Source organism: Centrocercus urophasianus, unplaced genomic scaffold, assembly GCF_019232065.1.
Source record: "Centrocercus urophasianus isolate 14NV4802_14NV808 unplaced genomic scaffold, USGS_Curo_1.0 seq_24, whole genome shotgun sequence".
Classification (NCBI taxonomy): Eukaryota; Metazoa; Chordata; class Aves; order Galliformes; family Phasianidae; genus Centrocercus; species Centrocercus urophasianus.
This window is the reverse complement of record NW_024884800.1, coordinates 8,542,725-8,564,272: the sequence shown is the minus strand read 5'-3', so window position 1 is coordinate 8,564,272 and position 21,548 is coordinate 8,542,725. Positions and strand designations below refer to the sequence as shown.

Below are 21,548 nucleotides of genomic sequence, written 5' to 3'. Positions count from 1 at the left end.
CGCCGCGCAGCCCCGCTGCGGAGCGCGGGAACCGGGCGCTGCCCACCGCCGCTGCGGGCTCCCGGCGCCGCGTTCCCGACGCCCGGCGGCGCGCCCGGTCCGTGGGCACGCGCAGCGCTCCGCAGCCGCGCAGCCCCGGCCCTGCCCTGCCCTGCCCTGTCCCTCCCTCGGGCGGGAGCTGCCGCCGGGGATGCGCGTTTGTATCCCTAATCCGTGCGGCTTGGGGCGCGGATCGGGCGGCGGGACGGTCTTTCGCCGTCTTTGTCATTTAAATGTATCCGTGGATAGGTGATCGCAGTAAAGGGCTTTAAAGCGGATACGTTAGCTGTAACTCCCGGTCTTTTTGTGCACACGGTTCGCGCTGTGCTCCGTGTTGCTTTCTGAATTGGCGCCGTCTGTTCTGTTTCTGCAGTTCCATTTCTGTGGGTTGCTGCATTAAAATTTGAAAGGGAAAACGCGGCTGAAATATTTTCAGGGGAAGATAATTCTTTTATGTTGATACTGAACTCGAATTTTAATAGGTGGGAGAATCTGAAAACATCTGGTTCGAATTTCTCAGCTACATCTGAGTTTGTTTCCTGTGTTATATTGGAACACTCCTGTAGCTGAGTTTCAGTTTAACCAAATGTCACGTGCAGCCCAAGAGGATTTGCAGCTCCTGGCCAAGTCCGATGCTGCATTTTACTTCATTATATGTAAACACGTCTCAAATATTAATGAGAAGAATTATACTATTTTAGAGGAGAAGCTAAGGCTGACCATCAGGTGTGCGTTGTATGAAAATGCATCACAGGGCATCAACACATGCATAAAGTGATGTTAAGTGTGGTAGTCCCCCAGTGCCAAGCGTTAAGTTTGGTTTTACACACAGCGTTTGCATGGGTTTACATAGTGTTCCTGCATCCAGACAGAAAGGTCCTGCGTTCCCTTTTTGTTGTACAGTGTATTGCCTGGTCTCGACTGAGATAGCGTGCTGCAGTTAAACCAAAGAACGTGTTACTGAATATTCTAAAGTGAAATTATTTTATCCCCTGAGGCTAATGAAGTACTTTGCAGCATTTTGTTCTGAATACCTAAAGGAGAGAAGGGAGAGGAAAAACTTGATGTCATGATAGGTTCATGGAGGAGAGATGTGTGTGAGCACAGGGCTGTGACAGAGTCCAGAGTTGAGGCATTTTGGCTTATTTCTCAATGTCCTTTTTTAAGATGTGATTGGAACATGTCTTCTGTAATTGTGTGGGTGTGAAATGCTGTGTACTACAGAAGGAAGCTGTGAAGAACCACAGTTCATCAGTGTGCTGTGTTGCTGTGCTGCTTATAAGAATCGGATTTGTGTGGATGTGTAGTGTGTGAAATCAACTGTGTTACTGAGACCTGTGAGGGAAAAATACCAATTATAGCAGAGCCACGAGCCTTATCTGTTAATTGTCCAAGCATTAGGAGCCTTCCTGCTGTTATTGCATTCTTTCTAAATCCAAAATTAGGCATAAGAAAATCTCTCATTTAATTGCTGATGCTGCTCTGCCCTTTGCCTGCACCAGGGGGTCATGAGAGTGTACTCACAGTGCTTGGATGCTAGGTGCATCAACCAGGGCACAGCTCTGCATGTTCCCTGCTGGCACATCTTTGTCCATCTTGGTTGTGAGTGCAGAATTTAAGATGTGTGCATGCCCAGGGGCTGCCATCCCAGAACTTGCATCACTTTCATATTCCTGTTACTAACTGGGAAAAATTATTCTTAGTGACAATTAGTTTTCTTTGCAGAGATTTAAATTAAAATCATAGTCTTACTGTGTACTGAATTTTTTGTGTAGCACATTATATGATATATTTGAGCCTCTAAACTGCGTAGTCTATAATTAAGTTGCTTATTAAGAAAGAACAAAACCCAGTATATTTCTCCTGTAGTTTCAGACTGGTAGTGACCTTGTTCCCTGAGGATAGTGACTGTGGTTGGGATATTGGAGAGTGCTGCATTAGTTCTGAAATCGCTCTGTTGGATGCTCCATCTGATGAGCTGTTTATGGTCTGGAATGGTATCTTACCTTGTATCAGCATTTGTTAACGACCTGAAGAATTTCAGGTGCTGTGGCAGTGATTTAGGAATGGTTGAGCACTGGATTGAAGTTCTGAAGCTGCTCTATGGTTCTTACTCCAATGAATGAATTGGAACTTGAAGCTAAAATTTAAAAACTGCATTGAAATGTGAATGTTTGAAGGATTGTGTTATTTAAATTCTAGTCTGCTTTCTTCACTGGTGATGTTTGACTTTTGTGTACATAGCATTTGTTGGTCTGTGGAAACAACTTACCCTGTACCTTCAGAAATGATCTGGGAGATTGTTGTAGAGTAAATTCTGTAGAAAGAAATACATTCATTTTTTTGCTTCTCTAAGAATCTGCATTGTAGATTTCAAGACAACTTGAAACAAATAGATTTTAACTACGCTGCAGAGAAAAAGTATTAAAGGGCAATGCTGACTCAGGGTGATAACAGTTCTTTGGTTCTTTTGTGTCCTCAGTTAAGTTGGAGCCTCCCTCGTTTGGAGCGATGACTGTTGCTTGAAATCTCCATCTTTGCGGGCTGCTTGCTGCTTTCTCACCTGAGGATTTCAAGAGTGTAAAAGAATAACCTCTGGTCATTTCCTTCCTTGATAATGAAGTTACAGTAAGCATGGTTTGCTTTTTCCACATCTTTATTTTGTCTGCTTAAGATTGGTTGTTACTGTTTTGTATTTCTTTGTGTTAGATAAATTGGGAAACAGAAGCCCCTGAGCATTAAAGAGCCAAAGTAGCAAAGCAGGTATGGAACACCAAAGCAAGGAAGCTTAAGATGTAACAGCAGGAATTTTACAACTGGTTGGTGGGTCTGCTCTATAAAAAGCTGCACAGGACTGTTTTTACACCAGAGGGACGTTGCAGATGGCTGTGTAGGACCAGCTTTCTCTTGGCTGCAGAAATGAGGTGGCACAGAAGGGATAGTGCTTGGAAGATCAGATTTCTAAAATAATGAGATAATTTTGTGAAAGTCATCAACCAGTGTGGATAGAGCTGGGCTGGTGAATGGAGATGCTGGTGCAGAAGTCAGGTCAGCAATGTTGTTTCTTCTGCAAAGTCCTGTGGCAGTGGAGATGTTGCACTGCCATTTCTTACACAGGGTTCCTGCTGCTGCACTGGGTAGCTTTGCACTGTGTGCACATCCAACTGCACATGGCTGAAATCTTATGCTAGGTCTTGTGTTGGACTATTTTCTAATGATACAGGGGGGCTCACACACAGCCACTGAAAAGCTGCTTCAGCACTTCTGTTCTCGTAAATGTCGTGCACAGTGCAGCTTTTTTTCAAAACTTAACTGCCATTTAATCTGCTTAATGAAATCTACACATGAAAAAATTGATACATGTTTGAGATAGCTGATAGAAAATCGTGAGAGAATCTGAAAAACTGCTTCTGAGTGCACTGTGCTCCATGCAGCCATCTTGGCCAGCCCTGATAATTTGTTGAAAGGCTGAGCGCAGGTGGCTCCTTGTTCTTGGCTGCTGGTGCAGGTTGGTAGGGTAAAGCCTGGAGGTGGTCATCCTGCTCAGGTGACTTCTGATTGTTGCTTCTCCTCACTGTCACCTGTGGTTTATTTCCTGTAAAGGTAATAGTCTTCATGGCAAATTTCTGCTTCTGGATAGTAGTTACATCTAATCAGGTTGTTGGTTCCTAGTATGCATTGCACTGTTTTGTTAGGATGGCCTGATGCTACTGCCTATATTGCTTGTGAATGCAAGTGTTACTCTATGGAGATGGCCCCATGACACTGCAAAGCTTCATGTTCAGTTTGCAGTGGGGGAATTGAAGGTTGTGACATTTCTTGTATTTGCAGCTCCTAGAAGTAAAGTCAAAGTCTGTTCCTCTACTTCTTGGTTTAATTACACAGATTACGAACTGTTCTAGGCCAGGCAGTAACCAGAGATTTACATAGGAAAAGAACTATTAACGTGTTTGATTTCACTTGCGTGAATAATTCTTTTGAGTACTGCATGATTATTTACAGATGGTAACATTTATGGGATATTAGGTCACAAAGCATAAAGCTGTGGGAAGAAAGCAAAGTGAGTTGTATGAAGTGCTGCTTGTTTTTTACTGAACTTGTGGATGGTTTTCTGTTAGTCAATGTGACACATGAATCCAGTGAAGCTGACAAACACAATGGTGCTGTGGTTAACAAACTCTGATTTTGCTTTTGCAGTTATTTGTGAATGAATTTAGCTGAATATGGATCCGGGTGGTGGAAGTCTTGGATTGCAAACACAAGAATCCAAAATGCCTCACGCTATGATTATGCAGGACTTCGGTAAACATTTTATCTGTTAAACATTAATTAATAACATCAAGACTGTTCTTAGGTTTGCTATATGTTTGCAAGTGATTTCAGGATGTGAAGTTGACTAGTGCAACAATGATGTTTGCATGGCTTTTTGGAGAAATTTCAAAATATTAGTAAATGTATAATGAGGCTTTGTATATGCTTTGGTCACTCATCTAGAAATAATCACCTATCCCAAAAAATTGAGGTAACTTAAAAAAAAAAAATAACAGCCATCTGTGGTTCAGAGTGCTGCGGGTGGGACAGATGTTGTAAGGAGTTCAGTGCTGCTGTAGTGTGTGCCTCTGCTTGAAATACCACTGGTCTGCTGTTACGTCTGCATGCTGGTACAGGTACAGCTGAGCTTTTGTTGGTTGCCTTGATGACTGTCTCCAGTTCTCACTTAGGAGGTGTAAATGAGGTGGAAAATGAAGTCTTTGTGTGTCAACAAGTAACTTTCTAGGTAGCAACAATTTACAGATGTAGCTGAATCTATGGTTAATTAATGTCTTTCACAAAGTGCCAAAATAATCGCACTTGCAGCAGTGTTGAATAATTCCAGTATTTTTTTCACTCTTGTAAGTGAATGTTTTATTCATTAAGATTCAATCTGCTATTTCAGGATGCATTACAACAATTCACTTTTTTTTTTTTTTAATAGAAAAGTAGCTTTCAAATATGACTGGCCTGCTTTCTACTTCTAGCTATCGATTGCAATGTGGCAAGTTGTTGGAAATTGTGCTATAAATATGGCTTATGATAGAATGCTTATTTTTATCAAGGCCTCTCCAGTCTTAAGTGTCAGAGTCCTTTTATTGTACCACCAAAGAATGTATTGTTAGCACATGGACTACTTTGAGCAGTCTTTTCTGGTGAGGTGCAAAGTATAGATTGTTGAAAAATAACAGATTTACATCTGTGTTTACCTCACTTACACAATTATTCTGTTCCTTGGATAAACTTTGCTAATGCAATAATTTTAACCTTTTTTTTCCTCATTCCTAATTGTTCCATAGTGGCTGGAATGGCCGGCACTGCTCATATTGATGGAGATCATATTGTTGTGTCAGTCCCTGAAGCTGTCCTTGTTTCTGATGTTGTTACCGATGATGGAATAACTCTTGACCATGGCTTAGCAGCTGAAGTTGTGCAAGGACCAGACATCATCACTGAAACTGATGTTGTAACAGAGGGTGTCATTGTTCCTGATTCTGTTCTGGAAACTGATGTGGCTATTGAAGAAGCACTAGATACCAGTGATCATGTCCTGACTTCTGATCTAATAACAGAAGCTGTTAGAGTTCCTGACCAGGTGTTTGTGGCTGACCTTGTTACGGGTCCCGATGGACATTTGGAGCACGTGGTGCAAGACTCCGTGTCAGCAGCTGACTCACCTACGATGGTCTCAGAAGAAGTCCTTGTAACAAACTCAGATTCTGAAACAGTCGTTCAGGCAGCTGGTACTGTTCCTGGCTCTACAGTGACTATAAAAACAGAAGATGATGATGATGGCAAGAGTACATCGGAAGACTACTTAATGATATCTTGTAAGTTAAACAAAGGTAGACATGCACAGGAGATTACCTTAAGTAGAAGTGGTCTAGTGGAGAGAAATCACGTTACCTGGATCCTTGCTGCACTATGTACTGGAGCTCTCCAGTTAATTCTTTTTAATTCTTCTTGTCTGGATTTGAGTTTGCATAGTGAAAATAATTATTAGTGATACAGCAAGAAAAATAATGATCTTCAAGCTGTTGAATCTGTAGGCTTCTGTTTCTGAAACTGATATTCCCCAAAATTAAGAGAAAACATATGGAAGTTAAAAATTACATACATGTTGAGTAGGAAACTTTTTTTTTTTTTTTTTTTTTTTTAAACAGAGGTATAATACTGTATTATGCAGGTTCACAAAGAAATGACATGTTGGGTTCGATCAGTAGAATCCAACAAAGAAGGCAGCTTTTTCAAGATACAGCTTTTTTTTTTTTTTCTTTTCCTCTTCTCAACAAAACGTTGTTTAGCTGCATTAAAAACAATAGCAGCCACTTTCTTGCATGTTGTGCTGTTGTGGACACAACTTGACATAAGGAGTTGAGTATATTAACTGAGAAACTTTCTGTAAGTGGAAGGAGGCTGCCTACTTCAGTTTCCACATGGCATTCAGACCCCATCCAAACTTTTGAGGAAGCTGTGTAGTTACAGTCTATGAGTTGAGCAAGAGCTGCTAAAAGGGTTAGTGAATTTATACCTTGGGTATATTGTGTTTCGTCAGTGGTTAAATTACACTTAAGATAGCAGTTTTTGCTCTTACACACAGATCAGGTAAAATATGATGGTTTTTTGGATTTTTGATTTCTCCAAATCAGGTATTGCAGTGTCAGTACATCAGAACAGATTTTATTTTGTCAGAACCAATGTGTTTTCTGGGTTTGTTAAAAAGAAGCCAAGTGCTGAAATGTCCATCTCTTCTCAGTAAGCTCCATTTAAAAATGTCTGGGTGTGGCAGATCAGCGATTGTGATGATTTAAATATTTCATTGCATGAAATAGAGCACTTTTCATAGTACTGCTGCACACTGTCCCTCTGCCGTTTATTTTTCATTCAGTATAAGGTTACCATCCTGTGATTTCTGTAATGTTACATGCCACTAATGGAAGTTGCAACTACTTTGGTAGGAGAGCCAAAAGAAATCCTCAGCCTAAAAGCAAGTTAAACCTGCAACATAAAAAATCCCATGTGTTTGTAAATAAAGGAACGCCGTTCATACAGTCAGTAGTTTCACTGAAAAAATTCCTCCTTTCTGACAGAGTACTTACGATGAGTTGTATTCTGTAACCGTGGTATTTCCAGCTGCACCTTTGTAATTGTAAGTAAAGTCATCTTTGGAATTCTTGTTAGATAGATCTGTGATTTGATGGTAACAGTCACTGTCCTTAGACAAGAGCATCTCAGCCTTCAGCAGGTTACCTGGTGACCCCAGCTGTACATACCTAGTGTTGTCAGGTGTGCTCAAGACTGGTCGTGGCTTTTCCAGTGTTTCAAAGCCAGTCTGAGACCCAGATTTAAGCAAATCACTTCTGCCTGTCTGTATGACAGATATGTCTGAGTAATCGTGGTTGGAAGCGACATTATTAGTCTGGAATTTTGTTTGAAAGTAATCAGGTGCATATTAAGGCAGGCTTTTGCCTCTGTGAAGTTTTGAGGCTGTGCTGTGCTCTGAGCCAGCCAGAACTGACAAAGGATGCACTGTTGATTTTTATTTTCTGTTATTTTTTCAGCAAAAGTGAATGAGTCTCATGCAGTTCATTGATTGCACGTTTTCTGTTTGTTTATTTTATGTTTTATAAATAGGCCATTAATTTCTTATGGTTCTGAAGACAATCTCTGTATAGTAGATAAATATATCAGTTTAACAGGTTTAACAAGTTTAAAGACATTTTTACTTACATTTTTAATTTCAGATGTTCACTAAATATTGTAGAAAGTTAATTTATGGTGTGGTTTGTTTTAGGGTGTGTTCATAGGGTTGATTAACTTCTAAGTAAATTTTAACTTAGATCACTTCAAAATATTGAAGATTCATAGTATTTTGTATCTGTATTTAGTGAAACTCAGAAGCTGAAAAGGGGGAACTATACACAGTGTGACAGTTGTACCCTTGGGGAATATTCCAGCTGTGGAGCACATTGTGGGGAACTTGTAAAATATTAGAAGTGTTTTTTAATATATATATGTATATTTATTTTAGAGCGTGTAGCTGAGCTGAGCATGAGTGTTAACTTAAAATTTTAGCTTATTCTTTTGCTGGGGATTTTGGCTCAAATACACTGACGGGTAGATTTTGGCACTGTCCCAGCGCTGATGAATTCAGCTTTTAAAATCAGCTTTGCAAGCGTAAATGCTTGGTTTTGATGCAGTTCAGGGTGTGCCACGGGAGACGCACAATACCCCTTTTCTAAATCTCTGGAATACCTGCTGAGGAAGTACTTGTTTCAAAGGAAATAAATACAGGATGAATGCACATGGTGTGATCATGCCGTCTCCGTACTGAGATGTGAATATAATAAGCAGCGCATCCCATTTTGCCAGGGTGGGATTAGCACACGTGTAGCTTAAAGCATGCCCTTTTTTGTTTTTCAGGTTTGCGATATTCAGACCCACAGGGGATTGCCAGCTCCCGACCCGAGCGTTGGCCCTGCATGCACTATGTTGGTGACCTCATACCCACCAAAGAGCAACTCTGGAGCTGGCCTTTAGGGGTAAGGTACTGTCACCGCCGCCTCCTTTTTAGTGTATTATGGTACAGTGTTAAATAGTTTGCTGAACATTTTAGTACTCCTATACTGTGACCAATGGGATATAAAATAAGTATATCAGACATTGGAAGAATATGAAAAATTGTAAAACCGCTGGACTTATCTTGGCCTCGTGTTATTCCTATGGGCTCCTATGGTGGGTGTGATATCACCAGCATAGTGCATGCTGAGGCATCACGTGAACCTGGAGCTGGCAATCCACGGTGAATCTGGACATCACACACCTGAAAACAGCCAAGGTAAGTTTAATACTAGAAGTGTGCTGAGTTTTCCTTTAAACTTTGTTATTCAGGAGGATTCAGCATATATTTATAAAAGTTTTCTGTTGTGTTTTTTCAGTTAATTTTAAATGACAAGATAATAATATGTAGTGCTTCTGGTAGATGAGTCAGATGTGGAAAGCACTTTCATATTCTTCTATTGACATAAAGGAAGCATTCCTGTTCCTGGGAACTATCACTGGGAAAAGGCATCAGTTCTTTTGACATTGGGATACCAATGTGTAATTAAGTCCTATCACTTAGACCATAGAATATTTTTATAGCCTTTAAAGAAAAAAAAAAAATCCCCGTGTTTTGGAACTTGACAAAGATTACATGTCCTGCTGTTGTTTTTTTCTGATTTAAATTTGTTTTTAAATAATTGATTGAAACCACCAAGTTTAGTTTGTATAAGATGGCAATCTAAGGAGTATCAATTGTTCAGCCAGTGTCTTTTCTTGCAGGTACTTAAACAAACTGCATTATCTTACAGTTGGTGGTCTGTGGCAGTAACAGCTCCTCAGCCCACTTGGTTCTTCTCAGGTTTTCTTATTTCACTTTCACTTTCCCAGAAAGTAATTTCAAAGGCCCTCTGTATGCAGGCTTCCCTTTATTTCCATAACTTTAGCTGAAATTGTAGAGACTATAGATCTTGGTAAACACAGAGGATGGTCAATGGTGTGGGAGTCACTGCTGGTTTTGAAAGTGCTGCTGTGAGTTTGTCCCTCTAAGCATGGCTTTTTATTTTTTTTTTTAAAGAACATTACAAATTTGAATTGGTGAAGTACAGCACCAGCACATAACCATGTGTACCATATTCATGTGTTCACACTAAATTTTTGGGTGAAAATCCTTAATCTGATTGAAAAAAAGTTAAAATTGAAAATTCCTTCTTTTAATCTTTATGTAATCTTTCTTGAGTTGCAATTGATGCCATGGTAAGGCACTAATATGGTTTGCTTATTGTTATGCTGTTTCACCAGATACAGTCATCCAACTTTAGTTAAATGGGAATATTTTCTGTGAAGGAAGGGTACCACATGTAACTGATGTCGTCTCAGTTCAGTAGGAAGTTGCTTTACTACTTCCAGTACTGAAATGCCTATTTCCTGTGTGAAACCAACATGTTACGATTATAAAGTGCATGAGTTTAGAAAAAGTTCATGTTGTTTGAATTATGGATTTGAAAATAACTTTACTGCCCCTTGTAAGATTACAGAGGCAGCAATTAGTGCAATTAGTGATTTTGAATACCCAGCCTTTAACTTCTCTTTCTATGTTTTGGCAGCATATCTAGTCATATAGCTGTTTGTACAATCACCCCTGCCTTTCACTGTTAGTTGCCTCTGATCCTGATCCTTCGTATATTTGTGTATGCAGTGGAAATGTTCCTTGTACTAAAATTAAACGTGTGTTTTGAAGGCTGTGGATAAGTTGTGGCTTTGTTGTTTGTGGCGTCGATACTCTGACTGTTACATTGCCCTGTAAGGTAATGTGAGTGTAATGTACTGCATGTCAGATTTTAGCAGATAAGGGATTGGTGGTGGTGGTGGTGATTTTTGTAGAGTTTTAGAATGTTTTTAATTACAAAACAAAAATCTTTTTTTCTGAGGGTAATTTTACATTATTTCCACTGATCCAAGTGGGATACACTGGGGCATTTCAGTCAGTCTGTTACTTACAGAAAGAAACAATTTAACAGTTCTTTTTTTTTTTTTTTAAATATATTTTCCTGTTTTTATCAAAATATAAAATAATATAAAATGTAATATTCAGAAGTTTTAAAATGAAATACTTATTTATGCTTACCTGCTTTACACCTAGTTGTGCTCTCATTAATTTCTGTACTCTTCTGGTGCAGCTCAAAATTTCTGAAATAAAAATAAGGTTCCTGAATGTGCGGATGGAAAATGGTTTAACTGGGATAGATTATTTTCCATGGAATCCTGTCTGTGAGTGGGAGGAGCTTAGTTTGGGATTGCTGTGGTGAATTCCAGCCCTGCTGCAGGAAAGGCATCTTGTTGTTTTTGTAATGGGTTCTGCACCATCTCACATGACTGCCTTGAGTATTAAGAAAAGCCTAAACTAATTCCAGTGTACCTCAGCACACCGGGCTGTAGCCTGAAGTAGTTAAAAGCAGCTCTTCAGGAGCAGAAGTGGCAGCACAGAGAGCTGGAAGCTTAGAGGGGCATTGGGGAGCGCCGCAGCATCCCAGGGTGAGCCTCAGAAACGTGGGGAGATCTCCACACCCCCATGGAGTATGCTCACAGTCGTAGTCATGAAGCACTCTTTTCACAGAATTGTTTAACTTCCCCCCCCCCTCCCCCAGTGTTACACTTGTTATATATGCAGTACATTGCAATGTCCATGAAATGTATGTATTTCAGGTTTTGTTTACGTTTGGGGGGATTCATCCCTGGTCAGAGGATGTCTGTGGGTGTTACGTAGGCCTGTGCTGGCCATCCACAAAGGAGCTAATTTTGTGTGGTGGCAGTGTGTGTGTCAGAAAGGCACTTGGGTCACTGTCCTCCATGTTAGCAACTTGGGACATACATATATGGAGATCTTTGTGCATGCTCTTCTTACCAAAACAGTGGTAAAAAGACAAAAACTTCTAATGGTTTTAATGTATTTTTTATTGAATATGTAGGCCCAAATACATCAAATAGCAGTAGTAGCAAATGTGTACACATAAAGAAAGAGAAGTCAACTTCAGATAATATTATTTGGATTTACTTTTGTCTCATCTTTCAATCAGCTGTATGCTATACAATGATCTTCATTAATTGGCATGTTTTCAGGTGGTAAAATTTGATAAAATCATGATTTCTTTTAGATAGAAAATTGAAAATTATTCATGTTTCTGTCACTGGAGTATACTCAGGAGATACCACTGTTGATTAGAGTGTCTACTACTAAATCTTAGTATTGTAGAGTATTGTAGAGTAGTGAAGCTTCTTGGAACTCTTGCACTGTAACAGGCAACCCTGGGCTAGCTTTTCACATTTTTATGGAGACTTGTTTGATTTCACCTACTGATACATTTTTGCTTCTGCAGTATAATAGTTTCAGGCAAAACTACATACTTTGATGACCAAAGTTCCCTCATGTTCTTCACTTAGTAATTCATGAGATGATTGCAGATTTGCAACAGAATGAGTGTTGAGCTTCTGGAATTTCTTTTAAGTACCTTAAGATGACTTATTTTGTAAAGGCCCTTAATGTATGCAAAACTTTACTATGTGTGGGGATAGTAGTGGAGAAAATCATGCTAACGTGTGACAGTATGTTTGAGCCTCATTGTTGCTCTCTTATCTTTACAGTGGATGATGTTGGAGAAAAACTGGACCACATAGGAAGCGCTCCCTTGAAAATCAGTACTGAAGTGACAAATGATGAAGTGGCTAAAGATGATGGGTTTGGTTCTGAAGTTATCAAAGTGTACATATTTAAAGCTGAAGCTGAAGATGATGTTGAAATAGGTACCTCTTTAAATTCTGTGTTTTTTTCCGGTAGTATGGAGAAGTGTTTGCGGGTCTTTCTGTCTTGTAATTCACTGGATTGTTCCTCAGAGTGATATTGGAAGGAATTGCCCATATACTGATAATACGCAATGTTTCAGGTCATTTTTTGACGAGCAGTATTTATTTTCAATGTTGGAATGTCGTTTGTTTATTACCAAACCCCAAATACAGAAGTGGCCGAACAGCTGCATTTTTTTTTTTTCATAGATACTTATTTTCTTTGATTTTGCATGATTGAATGCTGTGAGTAACAAGTATTCTTAATAGTACTATTACTGATAGCATTGGTCTCATTGTGTGTCAGTGCATTGCAGTCTGTTGTTACTTGGACAAATGTCCTGGCTGAGCCACTTTAGACGAAAGTTTTGAAAATAAGCTGTGGTAGTAAAATCCCCTGCATTTTTTGTGATAAATATGGAAAAGTAAAAAATAGAATAATAAATACTGAAAATGACCAGTTGTTTTGGCACACATACGTACGTATTCCAAAATGTAATCTGACAGTCAGTCCCAAAAGAAAGATCTGGCTTTAATTGCCTCTGTGGCACTGCTTATCATTTCTCATTAGTTTCCATTTTACTCCCACATTTTGTGTTGGATTTCTTGGTTGTAATTTCAGCCCTCATAAACCTAAGGACTGTGGGGGTGTCTCTGTGTCTTCCCTCAAGTTCTTCATGGCACATGATGCCAATCAGAGCTTTGGGGAGCGTATAGAAATTAAAAGCGGAAAAATAAAGTGTTCTTTATTAACACTGAATCCAGCAAGTGCAGTTGAGTGAAACCTCTGTATTTGGGGACCAGTGTGCTACATGTGATCCAGCTTGACTTTAGAAGCAATGCAGTGATATTTGTTTGGTAGTTCATTTATGCTGATTGCAGTTTGTGGGTAGTATTATGGGAACATAATGCGTATTGCTGCCTCTTACTGTAGCTGCGTGATGTTGAACCCTCCTACACAGACTTACTGGGCTGATGTTTTGGATCAGTGTTAGTTTCACTGTTATACAGTGACCAAATCTCTAATTTTCTTAAAAGTTCCTCTTATCATGCCTGGGATCTGACTTCTGTTGTCTGGTGATGTGGTTACCTCCCATGTTAATTCAACGTTTTGGAAGCCATTGCTTTCAAAAGGATGAGTTTTATACAATAGCTTTGTTGTAAAGCACTTCAGTCTGAAATTAATGTTGAGATTGGCTTTGTTTACATGCACTTAAGGTGTTTGGCTTCTTTTTTTAAGGTGGGACAGAAATTGTCACAGAGAGTGATTTTCACAATGGACATTCAGTAGCTGGAGTAATTGAACAAGGAGGTGTTGGTAGAATGCAGCGAGAAAAAATGGTTTACATGGCTGTTAAGGACTCTTCTCAGGAAGATGAAGATATTAGTAAGCATAATACGAAACATTTCTGTTTCTTGTGCTGTTTTGTACAACAATATAAGCATCATTCTCAAGGACTTTTTAAACTTTTCTGAAGGATTCTTCAGCCTGAAGTAGTAGCAAACTAAGTTCATCTTCCTAAAAATAAAGAGCAGGTTATAATTATTTTAAAGTGATGTGGATAAGATGCACTTTTTCATATTGTATGTCATCATTGCATTATTTATGTTAAATTTAACATGTCCATGGATTAAGTTAATGAGGTTAGTTGAATTTCTCTTTTTTTTTTTTTTTTTTTAACACCTCTGTTTTCCTGTGTGAATTGCCATGTTTAATTCTCTTTCTGGCAAAGTGGCAAATAAATGTCATCATTTTAAAATTTGTAAATCTGTATACTTCAATTTGTATTTGCTTTTATTGATATGTGTTTTCTCTCTTTAAGGAATGTCTGAATAAACAGTTATCCCCTAAGGGAAGGTGTGGCTCTAAATGCCAGAGGAAGAAAACTAATTTATAACTGGTATCAATAAGAGGGAAATCAAATTAAATGCAGGAAAATTTAAAATGTGCAGAATAAAATGTAAAATGTATTCTTCTCCTTTAACTCAGGCTGTGCTGAAATAGCAGATGAAGTTTACATGGAAGTTATTGTAGGTGAAGAAGAAGCTACATCACTTCCAGACACGCAGCTTGAAGAGACTGGTGTGAATAAAACTTTTGTTCCTGTTGCTTGGGCTGCTGCTTATGGTAGGAATCTCTATGCTCTTTTTTTGAAAATCCCTTTCCTTATTTTTTTCCCAGTCTGGTTTCCAGATTCTACGTACAAATGTCACAATTTTTCACTATTGGGTGGGGGTTTGGAGGCAGCTCCTTCAGGTCTTTCAGCAGTGCCAGTCAGTGAAACTAATAAAATGCTGTGAAAAATTCTTTTCCACGTAATTCACAACCTTTCACATGTGAAGTCCTTGGCTTTTTGCAATTCAGATAGGGGAAAAAAAAAATCTCATTTCTGTAGTGCTTTTGGTTTTTTCCCTCAATGCCAGCCTGCCTAGCAGTTGTCATATTGTTGTAGTAGTTGGTTGTCCTGCATGCAATGAATGGATTGCTGTATGTTGAGTTTTATGAAATAAGAAGGAAAGCTGTTTGAAGAACTTTGGTACCATTGTTCTTCATACCAGCTCAGCTGTACAGTGTGTGTACATTTTTGATGATTGATGAAGTCATCTGTTAAGGATTTTACAAAAGCAAGAATAACCTTAAATATTTTATATTCACTAGGAGACAGGGGAAATGCCTTTAAAAAATAGAAGAGATGTGTAAATTCATCCCTGATCAGTTCCATTTATGTAACATATTTTAAACCTGCTAGTCCTTTAGATCATAAGTGAGAAAAACAAAATATGTCTTCTGCGGCCATGTTTCAAATTGTAGAAGTATCAGGATATGTTGCAAATTCTGAATATTCTGTTATTTCAGATTTATTCGTTTCTAGGATTTTGGCACGTTAAAATTATATTGAGTGTACAAGATCATCAATGCCTTATACTTAAGTGAGCAAATTAGGTAGTTTAGATTTGGTGGCGTTCCATTTCTGAGCACAGCAGCTGGGTGATGAAGTGGTTGTGAAGCACCAGGCTTTGGCACGTAGCAGTAAACACTTTCAATTCAAAATGAGGAATACACTCTTAATGTGACTTCTCCATCTCATAGGAGAGTGGAATGGCTGGTAGGGTGGAAGTCCTTTTATCTGCCAAGTTCTACTCCATAAGGACAAAGTACTTTGATCTCAGGAACAAATTGTGGATTTCAGGTCCCCTCTGATTTCTAGATTGACATCTGAGGTTTTTTTATAAGGTTAGAACTTTCCAGAAACAAGCTTATTACTAGTGAGAGGCAGGAAAGACAGCATGGTAAGCGTGCAAGCACACCTTCAGTGAGTATTCAAGTACTGACAGAGATATGATCTTTATTTCCTGGTGCATGTAATTGCAAAATACTGAACTGATGTGAACTGCACAGCTCATTTTGGACAGTACTAAGCTGTTACTTACTTCAGTAGTTTTCTCTCATTCTTGGACTTTCAAAACCATCATCTTTAAAAAGGACTTAAATTTATAATGACTAAAATACCATTTTCTGCAGGAGATGACAGAAGACTACCCAGAAGATATGAAGATGGTCAAGCGGCAGGTAAGGGCACGCAAATATGCTGTGTAGAGCTTTACAAGTAACTTAGTGTCTTTAAAGTAGTATACATCAATGTGTTGTGATTCTCCCCATCAGAGAATGCAACAAATTACTCATAAAGCATAAGCTGAAGAACTGAATAGTAATTTCTCTTCTATTTTGAAATGAAAACAATTCTGTAAGTGTTGTGGGCCTCAAATTGTATGGGGAAGTCATTGGTTGTGTATAGTTTGGTAGTCAGAGCAGAGATGATGCAGTTGGCTAGGAAGTAAAATCAAGTTAGATAGAGATGAGAAAGTAACTGGCACAACCTGTCAGAAATTAATATTCTGAGAATACAAGATAGCAAAAAATGTACTTGAAAATTATTAATTGTTTAAACAATTAAGTTCTTGAGTTTGGCTACCAAAGGCAGTGCTTTGTATTGGCACTTTTTAAAAAACCTGTTCATTGCAGAGGAGTGGGTGATCTGTTTTGTTTTAAAGTAGACATTTTGCTGTGCAATTCCAGTCATCAGTCCCAAAGAAAATAATTGTTTAAGATTTTTTATGGTGTCTAATTTTTGTTTCTAGGGAATAACTTGGATACACGATTAGAAAACAAAAACGGTAATGCAACACAATACCTGCAGATTTGTGATAGCATTAGCACTAATAGAGTGCTAAAACAAAAAACCAAGAAAAGGAGGAGAGGAGAGGCCAGGCAATGGCAAACAGGTAAACACTGTATGGTTATGTGTGCTCTCACGGAGTGGCACTTACTCCTTTACTATTCTTCTTTTTTTTTCTTTTTTTTTTTTTTCCAAACTGGTTCAGAATTAAAAATCTAAATGGTGATTTGCGGATTTCCTGTGTCCTTCCCCCTCCAATTCTGTGCATAGAGAATGTGGTAGGTTTTGCTATTGAAGTTAGCAACCTAGCACTGGTGTAATTCATTTGAATGTTGTGAGTGATTAGAAAGTAATTGTGGACGTACTCACTGTACATCTGATATCACTTTCTAAAACAAAACAATATATAAACTGTAGGTGCTGTGCATTGGTTGTTTTTAAACTGCTGAACTTTTGCTGCAAGTGTAAGTGCATGAATCTGAACAACAGTTGGCTGATTTAAAACTTCTTAATCAGTAAATTTGTTTTCTTCATAACTTGTTTTTGTTTGTTTAAAAACAGCTGTTATAATAGGTCCTGATGGACAGCCCTTAACAGTTTACCCTTGTCATATATGTGGGAAAAAATTTAAATCCAGAGGATTCTTGAAAAGGCATATGAAGAATCATCCAGATCATATGATTAAGAAGAAATACCAGTGTACAGACTGTGACTTTACAACTAACAAAAAAGTAAGTTTCCACAATCATCTGGAAAGCCATAAACTTATAAATAAAGTTGATAAAACCCACGAGTTTACGGAATATACAAGAAGATACAGAGAAGCAAGCCCGTTGAGTTCTAATAAACTAATACTGAGGGACAAAGAGCCTAAACTGCACAAGTGCAAATACTGTGACTATGAAACTGCAGAGCAGGGGCTACTCAATAGACATCTACTTGCAGTTCACAGTAAGAACTTCCCTCACGTATGTGTGGAGTGTGGGAAAGGATTCCGTCATCCGTCAGAGCTGAAAAAGCATATGAGGACCCACACTGGGGAAAAGCCATACCAGTGTCAGCACTGTGTCTTCAGGTGTGCCGATCAGTCCAATCTGAAAACTCATATCAAAACCAAACATGGGAATGACTTGCCATTTAAATGTGAGCACTGTCCCCAGGCTTTTGCAGATGAAAAGGAGCTGCAGCAGCACACAGAATTGTTTCAAGGGCATAAGACTCATCAGTGTCCGCACTGTGACCATAAGAGCACCAACTCCAGTGACCTGAAGCGACACATTATTTCAGTTCATACGAAGGATTTTCCCCACAAATGCGAGGTATGTGAAAAAGGCTTCCATCGTCCATCAGAGCTCAAAAAGCATAGTGAAACCCATAAAGGTAAAAAGATACATCAGTGTAGACACTGTGACTTTAAAACGTCAGATCCTTTTATACTGAGCGGGCACATCCTCTCAGTTCACACCAAGGACCTGCCTTTTAAGTGCAAAAGATGTAAAAGAGGATTTAGGCAGCAAACTGAACTTAAGAAGCACATGAAGACGCACAGTGGAAGGAAAGTTTATCAATGCCAGTATTGTGAATATAGCACTACGGATGCGTCAGGCTTTAAACGACACGTAATATCAATACACACAAAAGACTATCCACATAGGTGTGAGTATTGCAAAAAGGGATTCCGTAGGCCATCAGAAAAAAATCAGCATATAATGAGGCACCACAGAGAGGCCATAATGTAATATATGATGTCAAGAAGGAAGCAATTTAGAAACTGTGTTATGATAATTGGGGAAAAAAAAATCTCATGAACTGTTTCTCCTGGTTTCAAAGCTCGATATTAAATCATAACTTTACATTCTTTGTATTAAAAGTCTTAAAGTATTAGGGTTGACAGGGGATCTCATAGCCCTATGATTGTTGCTTATCAGAACCTGAAGAGCACTATAGAATGCAGAAAGATGGATGAATGTCTTAAATTTGCAGAAAGATGAATGAATGTCTTCAAGTAATAGTATTACGCGTTGTTAAGCTATGGAAGACAAAAAGAAGATGATTGTGTTACCCGTTTTGTCAGTGAGAGCGTTTGTCTCCATACTAAAACAGTTCAGATACGTGACGGGATTCTTCACAGCTGGTTTGCTGAGGCAGCTGGGCCTGGCTTCTTGTGTGGTTCTGAGAGAAGAGTATTCGTCAGTCACTTGGTCATAACGCTTGAAATCGTGCCTGGAAATTATATTCTAGAATTGGTCAGAGTTAGGGGGGGTTGTCCTGCTTTCAACAAATACAACGTTTCATTGGGAAACTTTTTGGTTTCCTCTATTAGTTAGGTCCAACAAGAAATTTGTAATGATTTTCAAAGCTGCTAACCTATTTTATTGCAGGATACAATGATAAAAACACAGCGTTGTGATCTCAGAGGTGGTGTTTTGGTGCTAGGCTTAAAGACGTGTATGTACATAACTTCCCTTTTTTACCTGAAACTATGGCTGAATGTTGTTCAATATGGCACATAAAATTAAGTTTGAATCTGATTCTATTTTTTAAGGATGAAATGGATGCAGCTGATAGTGTTGCTACTCAGCACTACTTTTTTTTTCTCACTACTTTAAGATCTCAAAGTACTATTAGAAAGAAAATTGAAAAAACCTGTAGTTTGTTTTTAATTAAAATTCAGAGCACTTAGAAGCTCTTTAGGGCAGTGTTCTTAGCAGGTATGGCAATTGCCCTGCCTCCTAATATGAAATTTTCAATATAGACATAAAATTGCACCTTTTAATCAATTCTTAAAAGAAAGAAATCTATACCACGCTATAAACGTGCATTTTCAATCTGTAAGAAAGTATATATGCAGTATTTAGCCAGAGAAATATGCTGCCGCTAGAGTTTGGAGATGGATCTTCAGTTTACAGTGTATACATTTAAAATATGCATCCCTTTAAACAGTGCTTTGTGTTAGCATGCTGCAGATCAAATGGCGCTTAATATAACGAGCTGGTCTAGGGCTATTTAATGAACAACCTGTTCATAAGTGTTACGCATATAATGTGTATTTTTTACTCTTTTTAGTTGCTTCATGTTTGCACACAGCTGTTCACATGAGAAATTGTAACTTCATGCTATATTGTGGCTTTTTGTGTTTCAGATATGTTCATATTTTGTTTTTGCACCAGATGAGAATCAGTTCCTTGAGAAAATTTTTTTTTATATTTCTAAACTTCAGGAAGTGAAATTTGGGAAATCTCTTAGAAAAATACGTGTTTTATGTGGCTGTAAAAAATGATGTACACGCTGTAAAATAAGATTGTCACTGTGTGGGATTATTATTTCTAAATGTGTTACTCATCGTAACGGGCGTACAATAAAATGCATCTCTTGCACTCCAAATATTTTGGAGTCTATTTCTCATTTATGGTGATTTAGGAAAGTCTCATTCGGTGTAATTTTGCCTTAATATTTTAGTTACTTTATTCCCTGGTTGATATGAAATGTCATAACATCTCAAGTAAGCAGGTTACCCGAGGTACGTTTGTGTACCACTGTTGAGGGGGAATATTGAGGGAATATTGAGGTTCCAGTTAAGCTGCTAAGGTGACAGGTAACGTACGTACTTCTGTTTCTAAATAATTATCACATGTGATAGTGCTGTACCTTTGAAATTCTTTCCTTCAAGTGAAGAGAACATAACATTTCAATTTTTGGAAAAAGGCAGGTAGGTGCTGTCTTTTATTAGCTTTATAATAAGAGCAGCTGTCGAAATGCTAAAAATACTGCTTTCATTACTTTCTTAATTTTCTTCTCTTCTTAGAATACTTGAATCATGGCATCAGTGGTAGATTGGAAACTCTAAGAAAATAATGCAGTGTTAAATGAACACTCCATCGAGGATTTCCAGTGCGCTGTTGGCCAGCCAACGCGTGGCTGTTGTGCGGGCAAACAAACTATGCAGACGTTGCTAATGGAATAGTCTGGTTTTTGTTTCTGATACTTTCTTCTTCTGTAGGTCCAGCAGACAGAGGAGGAGACAGTGACACTCACAAAATGTTAAAAATTAATCTTTTGTTTTGTTGACAATTTTAATACTTTATTCCTGAAAATTATATTGAATACGTAGACTGGAAGAGATCCTTCATAACAGGCTGAAGATGACCGTTCTGTGCTGGCTCATTTTTCCACCTCCAGGATGGACAGAATAACCAGATATGTGAGTACTTTTAACATCTTCAGCCAGCACTGTAACCAGATTCCGTTCTGCACTGCCTAAGGACCCACCAGGGTTGGTGTGGTACAGAACAGGCCATGAGGGCGGCAGACAAAGGAGTACGGAGGAAGGCTTTGAGCTTACAAGATTTCAGTTTAAAATCGCATAGATGTAGGTAATTCTTTCCATGATAAATGGTTGTTTTGTGTAAGATGAGATAATACACACCAAAGTTGGATTTCTTATTTTCTAAGTCTCTAACTGAACGCCAGTTGTTATCTTACCTGTCATAGAATCATGGAATCACAAGCTTGGAAAGTACCTACAAGATCATCTAGTTCAACTGTCCTCCTGCCACCAATACTACCACTAAGCTACTAAACCATATCATGCAGCACCTCATCCAGACACCATCTTTTAGTTCTGGATTTTTGTTTATAGTTTTCAAGGTTTTGGAAGTGACACCACATCTTCGAGTGATGGCCATGTTAAGTTGCTCTGATCTTTCTGAAGTTTGAAGAAAACAACAGTAGACACCTGTACTATGTTTTTCTCATGTATGGTTCCTTACAGATTTCATCTGAGAAAACTCCCTTTACGATGCTTATTTATTCCAGTTATGGGATGTGCCAAAACTTCTCAGAATAAATGTTAGTTAAGAACCACTGGTGTCTACCCTCCTAAAAAGCACAGTGCAGTGTGGGACATCAATTCTCTTACTC

General features: G+C 38.5%; 1 protein-coding gene across 8 annotated transcripts in view; it reads left to right on the top strand.

Annotated features, from left to right (window-relative positions):
• The first annotated feature begins 1,810 nt into the window (after positions 1 to 1,810).
• Positions 1,811 to 21,548, top strand: part of ZNF711 (zinc finger protein 711) — a 32,799-nt gene continuing 13,061 nt past the window's right edge. For 5 of the 8 annotated variants that reach the window (XM_042825344.1, XM_042825343.1, XM_042825341.1 and 2 more), the window contains exons 1-9: positions 1,811 to 2,667; positions 4,237 to 4,341; positions 5,370 to 5,900; positions 12,253 to 12,411; positions 13,691 to 13,837; positions 14,441 to 14,578; positions 15,974 to 16,021; positions 16,591 to 16,734; positions 17,190 to 20,829. In XM_042825344.1, coding sequence (XP_042681278.1) covers positions 4,263 to 4,341; positions 5,370 to 5,900; positions 12,253 to 12,411; positions 13,691 to 13,837; positions 14,441 to 14,578; positions 15,974 to 16,021; positions 16,591 to 16,734; positions 17,190 to 18,367 — 2,424 coding nt within the window. In that variant the 5' untranslated portion in view covers positions 1,811 to 2,667; positions 4,237 to 4,262 and the 3' untranslated portion in view covers positions 18,368 to 20,829. Of the gene's footprint in view, positions 2,668 to 4,236; positions 4,342 to 5,369; positions 5,901 to 7,160; positions 7,220 to 8,493; positions 8,618 to 8,824; positions 8,909 to 12,252; positions 12,412 to 13,690; positions 13,838 to 14,440; positions 14,579 to 15,973; positions 16,022 to 16,590; positions 16,735 to 17,189; positions 20,830 to 21,548 lie in introns of those variants that run through there. The other 3 variants (XM_042825345.1, XM_042825346.1, XM_042825348.1) reach the window with 3 other exon arrangements.